Source organism: Sorex araneus, chromosome 1 (assembly GCF_027595985.1).
Source record: "Sorex araneus isolate mSorAra2 chromosome 1, mSorAra2.pri, whole genome shotgun sequence".
Classification (NCBI taxonomy): domain Eukaryota; kingdom Metazoa; phylum Chordata; class Mammalia; order Eulipotyphla; family Soricidae; genus Sorex; species Sorex araneus.
In genome coordinates, this window is record NC_073302.1 from 314,241,281 (window position 1) to 314,256,268 (window position 14,988).

At 37.4% G+C, this 14,988-nt stretch overlaps 1 protein-coding gene across 3 annotated transcripts in view; it reads right to left on the reverse strand.

Moving 5' to 3' along the window:
- CLCN3 (chloride voltage-gated channel 3) overlaps positions 1-14,988 on the reverse strand; it is an 87,051-nt gene that overhangs the window by 66,493 nt on the left and 5,570 nt on the right. For 2 of the 3 annotated variants that reach the window (XM_004610375.2, XM_004610377.3), the window contains exon 2: positions 13,371-13,546. The exons of the other annotated variant lie outside the window; for it this stretch is intronic. In XM_004610375.2, coding sequence (XP_004610432.1) covers positions 13,371-13,530 — 160 coding nt within the window. In that variant the 5' untranslated portion in view covers positions 13,531-13,546. The remainder of the gene's footprint in view (positions 1-13,370; positions 13,547-14,988) is intronic. 3 annotated transcript variants of the gene reach the window in all.

Below are 14,988 nucleotides of genomic sequence, written 5' to 3' on the forward strand. Positions count from 1 at the left end.
CTACAGAATAGGGAATCCAGAAATAGACCCTCCTACACATGGGTTCTTACTAAATATCAGCCGTGGCACAGTACAGTGGTTTTCTCAGTAACTGGAACTGAGACAAGTGGCTTCCTATGTGGGAAAAAATGTAAATATGCCCTAATTCATACATAGTCACTCAGATGACAAGAGATCTAAGTACAAACAAATAAAAAGCTCTTACTGGATCAAGGGATGCTTACAGTCGCAAAGCGCTTACTTGCATGCATTACATCTGGATCTGATCCCCAGTACCACAAAAATATAAATTAATTACTAAAATAAAAAGCTCTTATAAAATACACAGAAAAATATCTTTATAACCTCAGAGCAGAAAAATTTTTCTTAATCAAAGAACAAAAGCATTAGTCATAGAGCAAATAACAAACACGTAGGACCACATTATAATGCAGAAAAATTTGTTCAAAATTTGCCCAGCAAGATGATGTTATAATCTGAATGTATTCTACCAAACTCATATTATAAAACCAAGTCCCAATGAGATTTTGGGCAGTGATTTGGTCATGAGCCTACATGAATGGTATTCATAAGAAGATACATCCAAGCCTTTCCCTTTGTAGACTATGAATCAGGACACAGACTATCACCAAACACCAAATCTACCTTTATTTTTGGACTTCTCAGTATCCAAAAATAAAAATAGTACATACTCAAACTTATCGTAGTCTACGGTGTTTTTACTACAACAATCCAAACAGTCTAAAACAGAATTCCACACTATCCACAAATATTAGACATTTAAAACAGATCATACAATCAGCAAAAAAAAAAAAAGCATGTTTGAGTAGAAAATAAAAAACTAAAAATCTCTAAGATAGAAATGCCAATAAAAAAAATGGACAAATGACTTGAATAGGTAATTCAAAACAATTTTTTTTAAACAGGTAATTAGCATGACAAGATGTTTAACCTATCTGGAGTATGAATATGCTTTTCTGTGGTAGCCAATCAGAATGTATCACATAGCAAGCATACAGAAAAATCTTACAATCAAGTGGTTGGAAAATACAGAGCAATGGGAATTATCATAAATTGCTGCTCTGACTGTAAATTAGACTACTCTGAAAAATTAGAATTACCTCTCAGATTCACTAAGACAAACCAAATTTCTGTATGTACCAACCAAGGTAACATACAAAATTAGGACAAAGCAATAGTACTGTGGGTAGGGCATTTGTCTTGCATGGGTTGATCTCGGTTCAATCCCTGGAATCCCATATGGTCCCCTAAGCACGGTCAGAACTGATACCTGAGCACAGAGTTTCAAAGGTGCAAGCCCTGAGAACCACCAGGTGTGACCCAAAAGCAAAAACCACACACACACACACACACACACACACACACACACACACACAGAGCAAAGCAAAACAAAATAGCACTGTTTGCAACCATCAGAGTTGTGTGCAGGGATTAGAACAATAGTACAGTGGGCATTTGCCTTGCACACGCCGACCCAGGTTCCATCCCCAGCATCCCATGTGGTCCTCTGAGCACTGCCAGTAGTAATTCCTAAGTGCAGAGCCAGGAGTAACCCCTGAACATCTCCAGGTGAGACCCAAAAAAAAGAAAAAAAAACTGTTTACAAAAAGAAATCCTCAAAGATCCATAGCCGTAAAATGAGTAAGCAATCTGTGGTATATTATAAGGAATAATATTTTACAGCAACATCACATTAGCTACTATCATCACATAGAGCTGGTCTGAAATCACACTGTATAAGGCAAAAAGCAAAAATATATACTGTATGCTTCCATTTATTTCACTTTTTAAACACAGGTAATGCTAAATTATATTCTTAAGGATTTATACTTAGATAATCAAACAATAAAATAAAACAAGAAAGTGACTAGACACAAAGAAAACTACCCCTAAGGAAAGGAAATTGGTTAGTTCAGGAAGATATTATATATATATATATATATATATATATATATATACACACAGGTAGATGATGGAGAATCGTAATTTTCGTAACCAGGGTGAGTTGCAGGGATGACTGCTTTGGAATAGCCCATTAAACTGTGCTTTATACAAAGGGGATAGGAGGCTCTGGGCCACACCCAGTGGTGCTCAGGGCCACACCCAGTGGTGCTCAGGAATTACTCTTCGAAGTTCTAGGAGAAATAAGTGGTGTCAGGGATCTAATCAGGGTTGGCGGGATGCAAAGCAATGCCCTACATATCTCTCTGGTTCTTTATGCATTTTTGGATCTGTTGCTATGTTTCATAATTCAAGTCTGAGTCTCAAGTTTATCATAAATATTTCTCATTTGATTGACATCTAATTAAATTTTTCTTTTTCACTGTTCTAAATCGCCCTAATCTTATATAGTTTCCATTAGTTTTAAGTAACAACTTCATAAATACATACATAGACTTTCTTCAATGTGTTTCTTCTTCTTTAAGGAAATTTTCTCAGCATTTTAAAACTATTCTGTTTTTGTTTTGTTTTGTTGTTTGTTAGGTTTCTGGGCCACACCCATCTGTACTCAGGGCTCATTCCTGGCTTTGCACTCAAGGATCACTGCTGACTCTTGAGACCATATTAGATATAGTGGAATTGAACCTCGATAGGTAGGGTTTTGCCCTACCTGATATACTACCTCTTTGACTGCTTAAAACTATTTATTGTTTTGTTTTGTTTTTTGTTTTGCTTTTTGGGTCACACCTGGCATTGCACAGGAGTTACTCCTGGTTCATGCAAGCAGGAATTACTCCTGGCGGTGCTCGGGGGACCATATGGGATGCTAGAAACCGAACCCGGGTCAGCCTCGTGCAAGGCAAGCACCCTACCCACTGTACTACCACTCCAACCCCTAAAACTGTTTTTAAAAGGACCACAAATCCCTGATTTTTGTGTCTGTTTAGGGGAAAAGCAATTACACTCAGCTGTGTTTTGACACTAATCTCAGCACAGTGGTCAAAGAACCATGTGGTGCTGGGGACAGAATCTGAGGCTCCCACATGGAAGGCATGTGGTCCAGATCTTTTTGCCAGTTCTCTGGTCCTCATGATTTTTCTGTATTAATTTCGGTGATTGATGTTATAGACTTAACTCACTACCCCAACAAACTTTCCAAGTGGAAATTCTTAATTGAAAACAGCACAGAATATGATTTAGCCATTTTCTTATTTCTCTCAAGCATAGTTCACAAGCAATGCTCTAAATACACGGAGATTTAATCATTACAGCATGACAATAGGCTATGGAGAAGTGGAATACACATTGAATCAAATGTATTCACCAACTCAACTATTTTAGTTAACTTCCTATGGGCTTTTTAAAAAATCAACTTCATCAGAGATAATAACAGATACAAATGATCAGATTCTATATATTATCATCAAAACTAAGCTTGTATCTTTCCTATTACTTTTCTAAACATATCTAACCAGCATATCTCTTGATATTAGTGTTTTATTTTGCTTTGTTTGGGGGCCACACCTAGTGGTGCACAGGGGCTACTCCTGGCTCTGCACTCAAGAATCACTCTTACTGGTGCTCAGGGGATCATAAGGAATGCCGGAGATGGAACCCTGGTCAGCTACATGCAAGACAAATGCCCTACCTGACATACTATCACTACAGTTCCCTCCATTAGTGTTCCTAATTTTACAAAGGTACCACTTTATAATTCCATGTTCTTTTTCCTAGTTAATTTAATCAACAACCTAAATTAAACCTAACCAACCCCAAATTTATAAATTAGATTTTCCTAATATTGTCGCTGTCACTGTCACTGTCATCCCGTTGTTCATTGATTTGTTCGAGCGGGCACAGTAATGTCTCTTATTGAGAGACTTATTGTTACTGTTTTTGGCATATCCAATACGCCACGGGTAGCTTGCCAGGTTCTGCCATGTTGGCGCAATACTCTCAGTAGCTTGCTGGGCTCTCGGAGAGGGATGGAGGAATTGAACACGGGTCGGCTGCGTCAAAGGTGAAAGTAAAGGAAAGTAAAGTACTTACTTTCCTAATACATCATTCTAAAATGATGTATGTTTCTTTCTAAAAGAAACAGAACAATTTGGTAGTATTATACTTCACACATATTAAGGTGAAAAAGAGTTACTCTAAAGTGCTCCAGAGACAAGGTACAGAAGATGTTTACCAGGTATTTGGCAACAAAAATTGCGGGGTATCAAATGTATTAAGAACATGACAACGCTTAGAAAGAGTATCAGATGAACCTTAGAAAGAATTATTTCTAAAAATAATTCCATGCAGTCCACTTGAAAGAGGGTTGACCTTTTCCAACAGATAGCCACTATGTAAAGTCTTAATAACTTAATTTTTTATATTTTATAATTCTTCATTGAAAATTCATATTACTACTTTATGCTTTAGAATTTGTTGCCAAATTCAATGAGTCAGAATTCTCTACACCCATGTTATTGAGAGATGCCAAAACAATAAGACTCAAATCTACTCTTTATCTGTTGAAGACAACATGCATAAACATAACCCTTAACAAGCTATGACAACATGACATTATCCTCTCAGAACATATTTCTTATATTTCTGAAATTTACGACAACTTTAGACTATTCAAATCTTTTATTTTTATTTTTTTTTTTATTTTGAGTCATACCCAACGATGCTCAGGGGTTACTCCTGGCTCTGCACTCATTACTGGCGATACACAGGTGGAGCATATGGGATGCCGGGGATTGAACCCCTGTTAGCCACGTGCAAGCCCTACCTGCTATGCTGTCACTCCAGCCCCAAATCTTCTGATTATTATCAAAGAGTCTTACTGTTCTTCACAGAAAGCAATCAATGCACATTTACATGCTAAAATCTATGATATATTAATCTAAATTTTAAAAACTGACATTGATACGTTACTATTGACATAACAGTAAAATCTAAACTATACGATTAGATTCCACCAGTTTGTTTGTTTTTTTTTTAATGTCTTCTCTCTATTTCAGGTTCCAATCAAGATACAACAATACATAGAGCTCAGCCTCTCTCTCTAAACTTCTCTGGCTTATGACAGTTTCTCACTCCAGTTGCATTTCTCATGGCCTTCACTAGTTAAGAAGAGTATAAAATGTCCTTCAGTCTAAATTTGTCTATTGCGTTTTGGTTGTTGTTTGTTTTTGTGGTTGGACTGGGAGAATAGGTCTTAGGAAATATATCACAAAGGTGATATGAAATATACTTCTTATACATTATTAGAATAATGATATCCAAAGATACTTCTGGCAATATTGGTAATAAAGACACATATCTTCATCATGTGGCTATGACATTGTTTATCAGTTTTCACCATTGGAACATCACTGTCTCTTTCCCTCTGATTCTTTTCTATACTTTAAAGGCAGTCATTAAATCTAGCCTGCCCTGAAGGGAGGAGTCCATCAAAAGGACTATCATATAGCCTCTCAAGAGGACTAAAAATATCAAATATTACCCTTTTGATATATTTTTTTAAATTTTTAACAAGTAGGTTTTGGGGGATGGAGGTGGTTGTTCTTAATATGATTAATAAGGGCCCAGGTTTTTATCTCTTTAAAAATTGATAATACCCCTTAAGTTGTTGTTCGGATAATTATATGCCATGCAGAATCCTAAATATCTGAATAATGAGTAATGTGTATGGAATCCTTAACACAAGACATGACTCATGGTATAGGACTCAGAGTATGTCTGAGTTTCTGTTTCTGCTTTATTTTTCTGTGTTGCATTGTTCTTGTCTTGAAAATAACTTAAAAGAGATAGACTAATTTCAAAACTATTGTTTTATCATATACTAAATATAAAATAATCCAGAACACAATGCAATTAAATAAAATTATCTCTAATAGTGAAGGCTAAATATATAATACCAATAAAAATTTCAACTTGGTGGAAATCTGAAAACTAGAACTTAAGATGTTTTTATATAACATATTTCTAATTTGAGTCATTTTATTTTATTTTTATTTATTTATCTGGGTTTGAGGGCATACTCAGTGGTACAAAGAGGCATCTCCTGGCTCCAAGGATCGTGGAACTCTATGTAGTGTTGGGAATTGAATACAGTGAGTAAGGCAAGTGCCTTCACCCCTGTATTATTTCTCTGGCTTTGAGTGAGTCATTTTAACTTAGTCAATAAGCCAAATAACCAAATGTAAAATTTTACAGTATGAGAAGAGCCAAGATTTTGTCATCAGAGTTGTGTTCGTTAGAGAGAAACATATGGTTCCTGCTTTATTAAAAATAAAATGAGTGTTCCTAAGTACAGCTGTAGTAATATTAGTTAAGAATATACTTCAGCTCAGATCCAGAGCAATAAGACAGCAAGCAGGACAGTTTCTTTGCATACAGCCAACCTGGGTTCATTCCCCAACATTTATATGGCTTACTCTGGCCAGGAGTAATCCCTGAGCAGTCATAAATAAGCCCTTGAGTACTGCCAAATGTGGCCCCAAAACCAAACGAAAAGAACACATCAGCCAAGGCAAGAAAATATGCTGAGGTTGATTTGTGATTTTAATTGATTCATATTCCTTCTTGGTAGGATTTTTTTCTTTTGTTTTGTTTTTCTTTTCACTGTGGATTCTCAAGCAGTTTTCAGGGTGCCTAGGGACCACTCCTAAACAGAGTGGATGTCTCCGAGGAGGTGGTACTGCTCAGTCTAGCAGTACTCAAGGGCTACCACGAGCAATACTACCCTTTGGGGCTGGGGGCCATGGAATGATGATCCAGAGAACAGCAGTAGCTGCACAAGTCCCAGAGGACTGGGGACACGCTTTCTGTTTGTTTACTTAAATAAGGTAAATTTCCAAGGGGAGGTACTAAGAACTTTTTTTCTGGGAAAAAAAAAAAGGGTAGTAGGCCTTAAATTTGGGAACCTATACTCTAGACTCATGTCAAGAATGGAATCTGTAAAATACCAATGGTCATTCACGTCACTTTCATTCCAACTTCTTCACAATTAACTGATGATTCATGAGTACTCAGCAATCCCACTCCTCTTTGCCAGGAACCTCTAGTTATGGTCATGTGACCCTATTTTGGCAAGTAATATAAGAGAAAGTCTAGGCTGGGAGAAGGTGCAAAAGAGTGAAGCACAGGTTTTGCACTTGGGAAACCTGGATTCAATCCCCTGCATCGCAAGGTCCACCGAACATCACTGGGAGTGACCCTGTGAGCACAGAGCTGAAAGTGGCACCCAGAGGAAGAAGTCTACTGAAAAAAAAAAAAAAGAAAGAAAGAAAACCTAGCCTTCCTGACAAAAAGAGGAACTACAAAAGGAGGTACTTTGGGTGCCCTTGTCCATTCCTTACTACATAGCACTTTCTTCTACTGAAGACCACAAATGAAAACAACACAAATACTTGCTGTCAATTTGAAAAAAAAAAAAACAGAAAGAGCCTCAACCTCCCACATATCCCCAAATTTGATCTCCAGCACTTGGTCCCAGAGCACCCAAGTGTGGCCTTGGTGACCCAAAACACCATTGCCCAGGCAGAACCGTATCACAGGTTCTGACCACTGACCCCACCAGCCCACACAGCCAGGCAACTTTTGCCAAGAATGGCCCTGGGCCACCAAGATCCACTAGGAAGGCCCCTCCAAAATAATCATGTACTAATTCATAAGTAATTAATATTACAAAATAAATATGCAAATAAACAAAAGAGCTTTTTTAAACTAAGTCCTCTGTTTTAGTCTTCTTAGAGTTCATTCTAATCCTTGACATAACAGGTCAAGGAGCTACAGAAAAAAGGTATGCTGCCAAAATTCACATCGCTTTCCAAATTATGTAAAATTTAAAATATAGGGCTTATCTCAATTATCATAACTTTGTGATTAAAACTAGGAAACGAAACTCAAAAGTGATGAAGAGAGAAAAACACTAAGGTCAAACTGCCATATTTTCTTAAAATCAAAGTACAACCAAAGCAGCCAGAGTACAGAAGCAGAAAGAGCTTAAAAGTCCAAGATTCTGAGAAGAAATGAAATACAGAGAAGTAAACACAATAGTCTCAATCACTCTTTACCTTTTTGCTGTAAAACCATTTCCTGATTCACAAGTACAGAAAGGCCCAGTGAAGGTTAAAAACTTCCAAAAGTGAAAGCTGAAAACTTCTCTTGTTGTCAGTATGTCAAATTCTTAAGTTCAAATATACTAATGCAATATGAACTTGAATATGCCAGTATCCTGGAGAAAAGAAGGAATCATCCACTCTTCCATACCTCCAAGCTTACAATGATGCAATTTCTGGCAGATATTTCTCTGGACTTAGTTACTAAAATACTAAAATACAGAAATCCAAAACCGTGCGGCCACTACTGCAGCCACTCGACCTCATATCTCTTCATTCTCAGCAATGGAAAACAAATTATCAAATGCTTCCTTTTCAGCAGGTCGACTTTAGGGGGGAGAAACTCCAAACAATAATAGTGAGTTTTTTATTGATATATTGAATGTAATCAAAGTAAAGGGAAAGTAAAGTGAAATTTACCAGTTACACAGGTGGGGTGGGGGGCTGGGGTAGTGGGGGGGGGAGGTATACTGTGATTCTTGGTGGTGGAATATGTGCACTGGTGAAGGGATGGGTGCTCGAGCATTGTATAACTGAGACTTAAACCTGAAAGGTTTGTAACTTTCCACATGGTGATTCAATAAAATAATAAATTAAAAAAAAATTATATCCTGGAGAAAAGAAGGAATCATTCACTCTTCCATACCTCCCAACCTGCACCAAAAAAATGTGATTTGCTAACTTCAAGAGCCAAGAGCTGAAAACACACACATAAAAAGCAGTAGTTAAGAGACTAAAAAGATACACAGGGATGTCAGCAGTCTCAAAATGCCATGGAGATAAAAACTGGATTTCAGTACTCATCAAAAAAAAAAAAAAAAAAGAGAAAGTCTTGATAAACATATCTAGTTTTCTACTAAAATCCTTACAAAATGGATTGAGCCAAAAACAGACAATCTCCCAGAAAACCTAGAACTATGGCTCACATACTCTCAATCTATTTTTAAAAAAATATTAATATTAGGTCAGTGATTTACAACATTGATAGTAGTGGGGTTTCAAACATGAAACGTTTCATCATTACACCAGTGTGTCCTCTTCCCTCCACCACTGTCCCACTGTCCTCCTAACCCAGTCCTATTACCCACATCTCCAACCGGCTCACACATTCCATAGTAAGCTTTCTACTAAAGACCAGTTCTCAATGCCTACTGTGCATTAGGTGTTTCTTTACTGCACTGTAGCACTGTTGTCCCATCCCGTTGTTCATCGGTTTGCCCGAGCGGGCACCAGTAACGTCCATATTGTGAGACAAGTTGTTACTATTTTTGGCATATCAAATACGCCACAGGTAGCTTCCCAGGCTCTGCCATATTTTCCTTATTATGTTTCATAAAAATATAATACATAAAATTGGGGTCTTAAAAGAAGGGAAAGAAAATGAAAGAAACATTTGAAAAAACATTGATCAAAATTTTCCAATGTTGGGGGAAAAAAGTCAAAACAAAACTCTAATCAATATCCCTAGCCAAATACAGTGACAACTATACTTAAATACATACCCTAGCTAAGCTTCTGAAAACCAAAATGGCAAGTGCAAGCAGGCAGAGGTGTGGTGGGGTGGAGGAGGGAAAGGGGGGGTGTTGGGGAGGAGGAATAAAAGTAACTGCTGTCTTTTTCACAAAAGTGAACAAAACCAGAATCCCATCTTTAGTGTTAAATGAAAATAACTGTTAATGGGGAATACACACATGAAGCAGGGAAGAGTGCTATAGTCATGCTATATATCCTGATTCAGTGAACAATATACACAAGGGATCCTTAAATAAATACCGGTGAGTAGCAGGCTAGGTTTGTGTTAAGTGCATACCATGAAGGACAAAACAGCATGCACACAATGAAACCTCCTAACAACACATTTCTAAGATTGTATCCCTGCTGTTAGTACTGCGTGACTGTAATTTATAGAGCTAGTAAGTCAAAATTATATGTTTTAACTTCTAGAACAGAGGTTTCAAACTTATCTGACCTACTGGCCCTTTTCAGGGAAAACACAAACACAGTAGCACCACCCCTACTCCCAGGGAAATAGACTTTCTTTAAGCAAACAGAAAGCATGTGTACCTGACCTGCTACTATCCCCTGTTTTTCCAACACTCCCCCACTTTCAAGTGGGAGTAGTATCACCCACTTTGAGAAACAATAGCCTACTCATCAAAATATGTAAGAATGTTTAACAAGGTTTTGGTTGAACAGAAGAAAGAAAAAAACATACATGTAAGCATTAAAAAAAATACAAAGAGGTAGATTTGAAACTAAATAAGTGATTACATTAGATGTAAATGGAGAGTTGGGGAGATGGCCCAAGTGGTAGAGCATATACCCTGCATGTGTGATGCTGTGGGTTTGATCCCTGGCACTTCATGGTCCCCAACTGCAGCTGAGTGTGGTTCTAGTGAGCCGTGAGTAGTACTGTCGCACTGTCATCCCACTGTTCATCAATTTGCTCGAGCAGGCGCCAGTAACATCTCCATTGTGAGACCTGTTGTTACTGTTTTTGGCATATTGAATACGCCAAGGATAGTTTGCCAGGCTCTGCCATGTCAGCAGGATACACTTGGTAGCTTGCCAGGCTCTCCTAGATGAACGAAAGAATTGAACCCGAGTCGGCCTCATGCAAGGCAAACACCCTACCCACTGTGCTCTGAGTAGCATACACTTAATCTCATGGCCGCTGAAAACTGACAGATGTGACCCCACAAGTCAACAGAAGACCAGTATTTAGAAATCTTTATGTGCTGAGATATGGAGTAAGAAAAGACAAACATTTCCATGTTGAATAGTGAAAAGTTCAGAAACAGACCCACAAAATACTTCCATTTGATAGGTGGACAAAGATACACTGCATACACCCCTGAAAGGGACAGCAGTTGGAACATTGTAAGACAGAAACTTAATCATGAGCAATTTGAAACTGTGTATCTCATGGTGATTCAATTAAAAAAAAAATCACTGAACTACTATATATATGATTTTATTTAAGGTACCTTTATTCTATTCCATTGGCATGTATATGTATATCTATGTCCTTACGTCAATACCATACTCTTTTCATTACCCTGACTTTGTAACGTATTTCTAAATCAGGAAAGTATGAAACTTCAAGCCTGGTTTATCTTTTTCACATATCATCTGGCTATTCATAGGGCAAATGAATCCAAATAAATTTTTACTATTTTTCTGTTTTATTTTCTTAAAAATGTCATCAAAATATTGCCAGGGTTTCTTTAAATATGTGAACAGTATAAACATTAAAATAGTTTTATTTTTTAAAAAACTCAAAAGAAAGATTCACTGCAGTATATTGCAGAATAGAAATTTCATTCAGTATATGATGCCGGGTCAACTGGGCTATCCACACAAGATAAAAATTAATCAAAACGTCTTAACACACCATATCACTTATAAAAACTAAGTGTCGGTATATTGTATATATAAATATGAAACCACACAATAAAATTTCAAGAAGAAAATGAGAATATCTTCATGATCTTGAGGTACAAAAAGATTTCTTAAAAAACAGAATTAAGGTCAAAGAAATAGTACAGTAGGTGGGGTGTTTTATTTGCGTGACGCCAACTGGGGTTTGCTCTACAGCACCCCATATCCAAGCCCCACTGTTGTTATCCCTGATTGCAGAAATAGGATAAGCATGGAGCACAATCAGGTATGCCCCCCCCCCCAAATAAAATTAAGCAAAAAGCAAGCTAGAGAGCAGAGTTATAGCCTAAGAGTGATAAGCACTTGCCTTGCATACCACAGACCCTGGTTCTACCCGTAGCACCATATCAGGTCCCGGGACTGATCCCTGAACACTGCAGGGTATAGCTTAAGACTGTCCCTGCCCCTTCAGCAAAACAGAGCAAATAAAGTAAAAGATAAACTAGATTTCAGCAGAACCCATAACAATTTCATCTAATCATCCTATTCAGAGAGTGAAATGGGGGCACAAAGACAAATATAGTGGGTAGGGCACTTGCCTTCCATGAGGTCAACCAGGGTTAAATCCCCAATACCACATATGGTTCCCTAAGCCCCACCAGGTGTAATCCTGAGCACAAAGCCCTGAGCACAAAGATGTAAGCCCTGAGCACTGCCAGACAAAACCAAACAAAAAAAGAGAGAGTGAGCAAATTGAATGCATAAAAAGGATTCCACCGAATGAAGGTATTTGCAATACACATAAAATGGGCACCCATAAGGAATCGCACAACCTGACAAAAAGTTGAACAGGTACCTCAAAAGAGACAATTTGCTATTTGTAGAACTAATAAGTCAAGACTACATGCTATAACTTCTAGAGTAACCTACTGAACAAAATATGTAGCGGGGAGAACAGCGAATAAAGATACAAAAGGAACTTAAACTCTTCATCCAGTCTAGCAAATATAAGTTAAAACCAAAACACAAAAGCCATGCATTCGTGTAAAAAGAGCCAAAAATTTAAAACCAGTAACATCAAGTTATTGGTATCAATGAAGGTAAGAACAACTATAACTCTCATATACCACTAGTAGGAATAAACATGCTACAACAACTTTGGAAGTATTTTTGACACTATCATACAGCTAGCAGTGGTATACATACCCTATAATCTAAGAATTTCATTCCAAGATATAAACCCCACAGAATTATAAATGTAGTATGAATATAATATTCACTAAAATACAGAATACAAGTACATAAAATTCACAGCAGCATTATCAATAGCTTTAAGAAAAATTACTCAAACAATATCTATGGTGGACAAATAGATAGCTGTAGAACAGAAACACATCAAGATACTACCCAGCAAATTCATAACTTCAAACTCACAAATTCATAACTGCCAGGTACTCAAGAACTAATGAAAAATTTTCTTTAGAGATGACACAAATATTTTGTGCTAGATAGAAGTGGTAGTTGTACAACACTGAGAATGTACTAATGCGACTGAGTTATATATTTTAAAATGGTTATGTTTGAGGGGCCAGAGAAATAGTATGAGGTTAAAATATTTGCCTTACACATGGACTGCCCCAATTGATCCGAGGAACCGGATTTGGTCCCCTGAGCACCACCAAGAGTAACACCTGAGGACCACCAGGTGTGGCACAAAAACCAAAATTTTAAAAAACATAAAAAGGTCACATTAGAATAACTAAGCACAGAATTTTTTAAAAAAGAAAGTGACTGTTTTGTGAATTTCACCTCATTTTTTAATAACGTCACCTCAAACACAACCTCCAAGAAACAATATTAGTAGATACTCATGGCCATAAATATTAAGAGTTATAATGCCAAACTTACCAACTGCTGTGTCACCATCTAACAAATTGTCATCTTCAGAAGTCTGAAAGTCCATAATAACACCTGCTCCATCTAAAAGTTCCTCATCACTACTTGCACTTGTTATGCTGTTGTAGCTGTTTCTATAGTAGCCTCTATGGAACAGCTGCTCAGACTCCATTGAGCTGTCTGATTATCTGAAAAAGGGGGAAAAATTGTTTGAACATTTTCCCACACATTAAAAAAAAAATCACCTCATTTAACAAGACAAAAGGAAACTTCTGATCTCTGTATTAAAAAAAAATAGAGGTGGAGGAATTGGTGGAGGAAAGAGGACAACAGTGAAGGGACTGGTATTGAAATATTATACTCCTGATACCCAATCATGAGTAACTTTGTAATTCACGGTGAATTGATAAAAATTAAAAATAAAATAAATAGAAAAATTTTAAGCAGAGTTCATTCACTGTAACCATAGCTAGTTCTATTATCTTTAGTCTTTCAGGATGAATTAATTCTATAGAAAAAAAAAAATGAAGCAGTGTTGTCCCTGTTGTTCTTGAGGTTCTGGCACACAAGTGCCAGGGCCAGGGAGTTAAAGTGGTAGAGCAGGAATCCTGCAGATAAAAGATCCCGAGTTGGATCCCAGCACAGCAGGTCTCCAAGCACAACAGGGAGGAGGCCTCCACACAAAGTTAAGATGTCAGCACCCAGGGGTGCTCAGGAACCTCCAACACTGCACCCACTGGTGCTCTAGCAATCAAGCCTGGGTCAAAGACACGCCAGCCATGTACCTTGACCACTATTCTGTCTCCTGGCTGCTAGAAGTGGGTTTTTAAAGAAGAAAAAAAAATGTTTTTTTCTTTGTCAATGGAAACATATTAATTATAGTATGATATGATTAGCAAAACAGATAGATATATACAAGAAGATGATAAGACTGAAAAGTTATAAGCAGGCTGCCTGCTTGCTAAGGTCTGTAAACACCTAAGAGCGGAAATGTTTCAGTTGCTCTCTGAAGGATTAGGACATGTCAACCACATTATAAGATGAAAAGTCAATACTAGAAAGAACAAGTATGTGCAAAATCAGAAAAGCACAAGAATAATCTACTTAAGTAGCTTACATAAGATGGAGGACAGATAGAACTGGGAGAGAAAGGGCCATGGCCAGTCAAGGGAAGGGTTCCAGTGTTCTCCTAAGGAACTTGCATCCCATGTGTGTAAAAATAAACCATTGTGAGTTTTAAAAGAGCAAGCACATGATGAGATAGGCACTTCAGCCAGCCTACACTGCCAGCAGTGTGGAAAATAGATGAGAAGGGCAAGAGACAGAAACGCCATGGATAGAAGGAGTTCATAACTTTACGTGACGACAGAAATAACCTAAGACATAGTGATAGGGTGTAAAACATTTCTGAGAAATACTTAAGAGGGTTCCGTAAAAAATAAATTGTTGCTGGATGGCAGAAAATAACATTTAAGATATCTGCTAAGATTCTGAGAGGACTACTTTAAAGTGCCAGTTGGCTGACTGAAACTGCTAGAGAAGGGTTAGGGGTGCAGATAGATGGTAAAATGCATCCCTTACATGTGTGAGATCTCTGGCAACATCAGAACAGAAAACTTGTTGGAAGAAA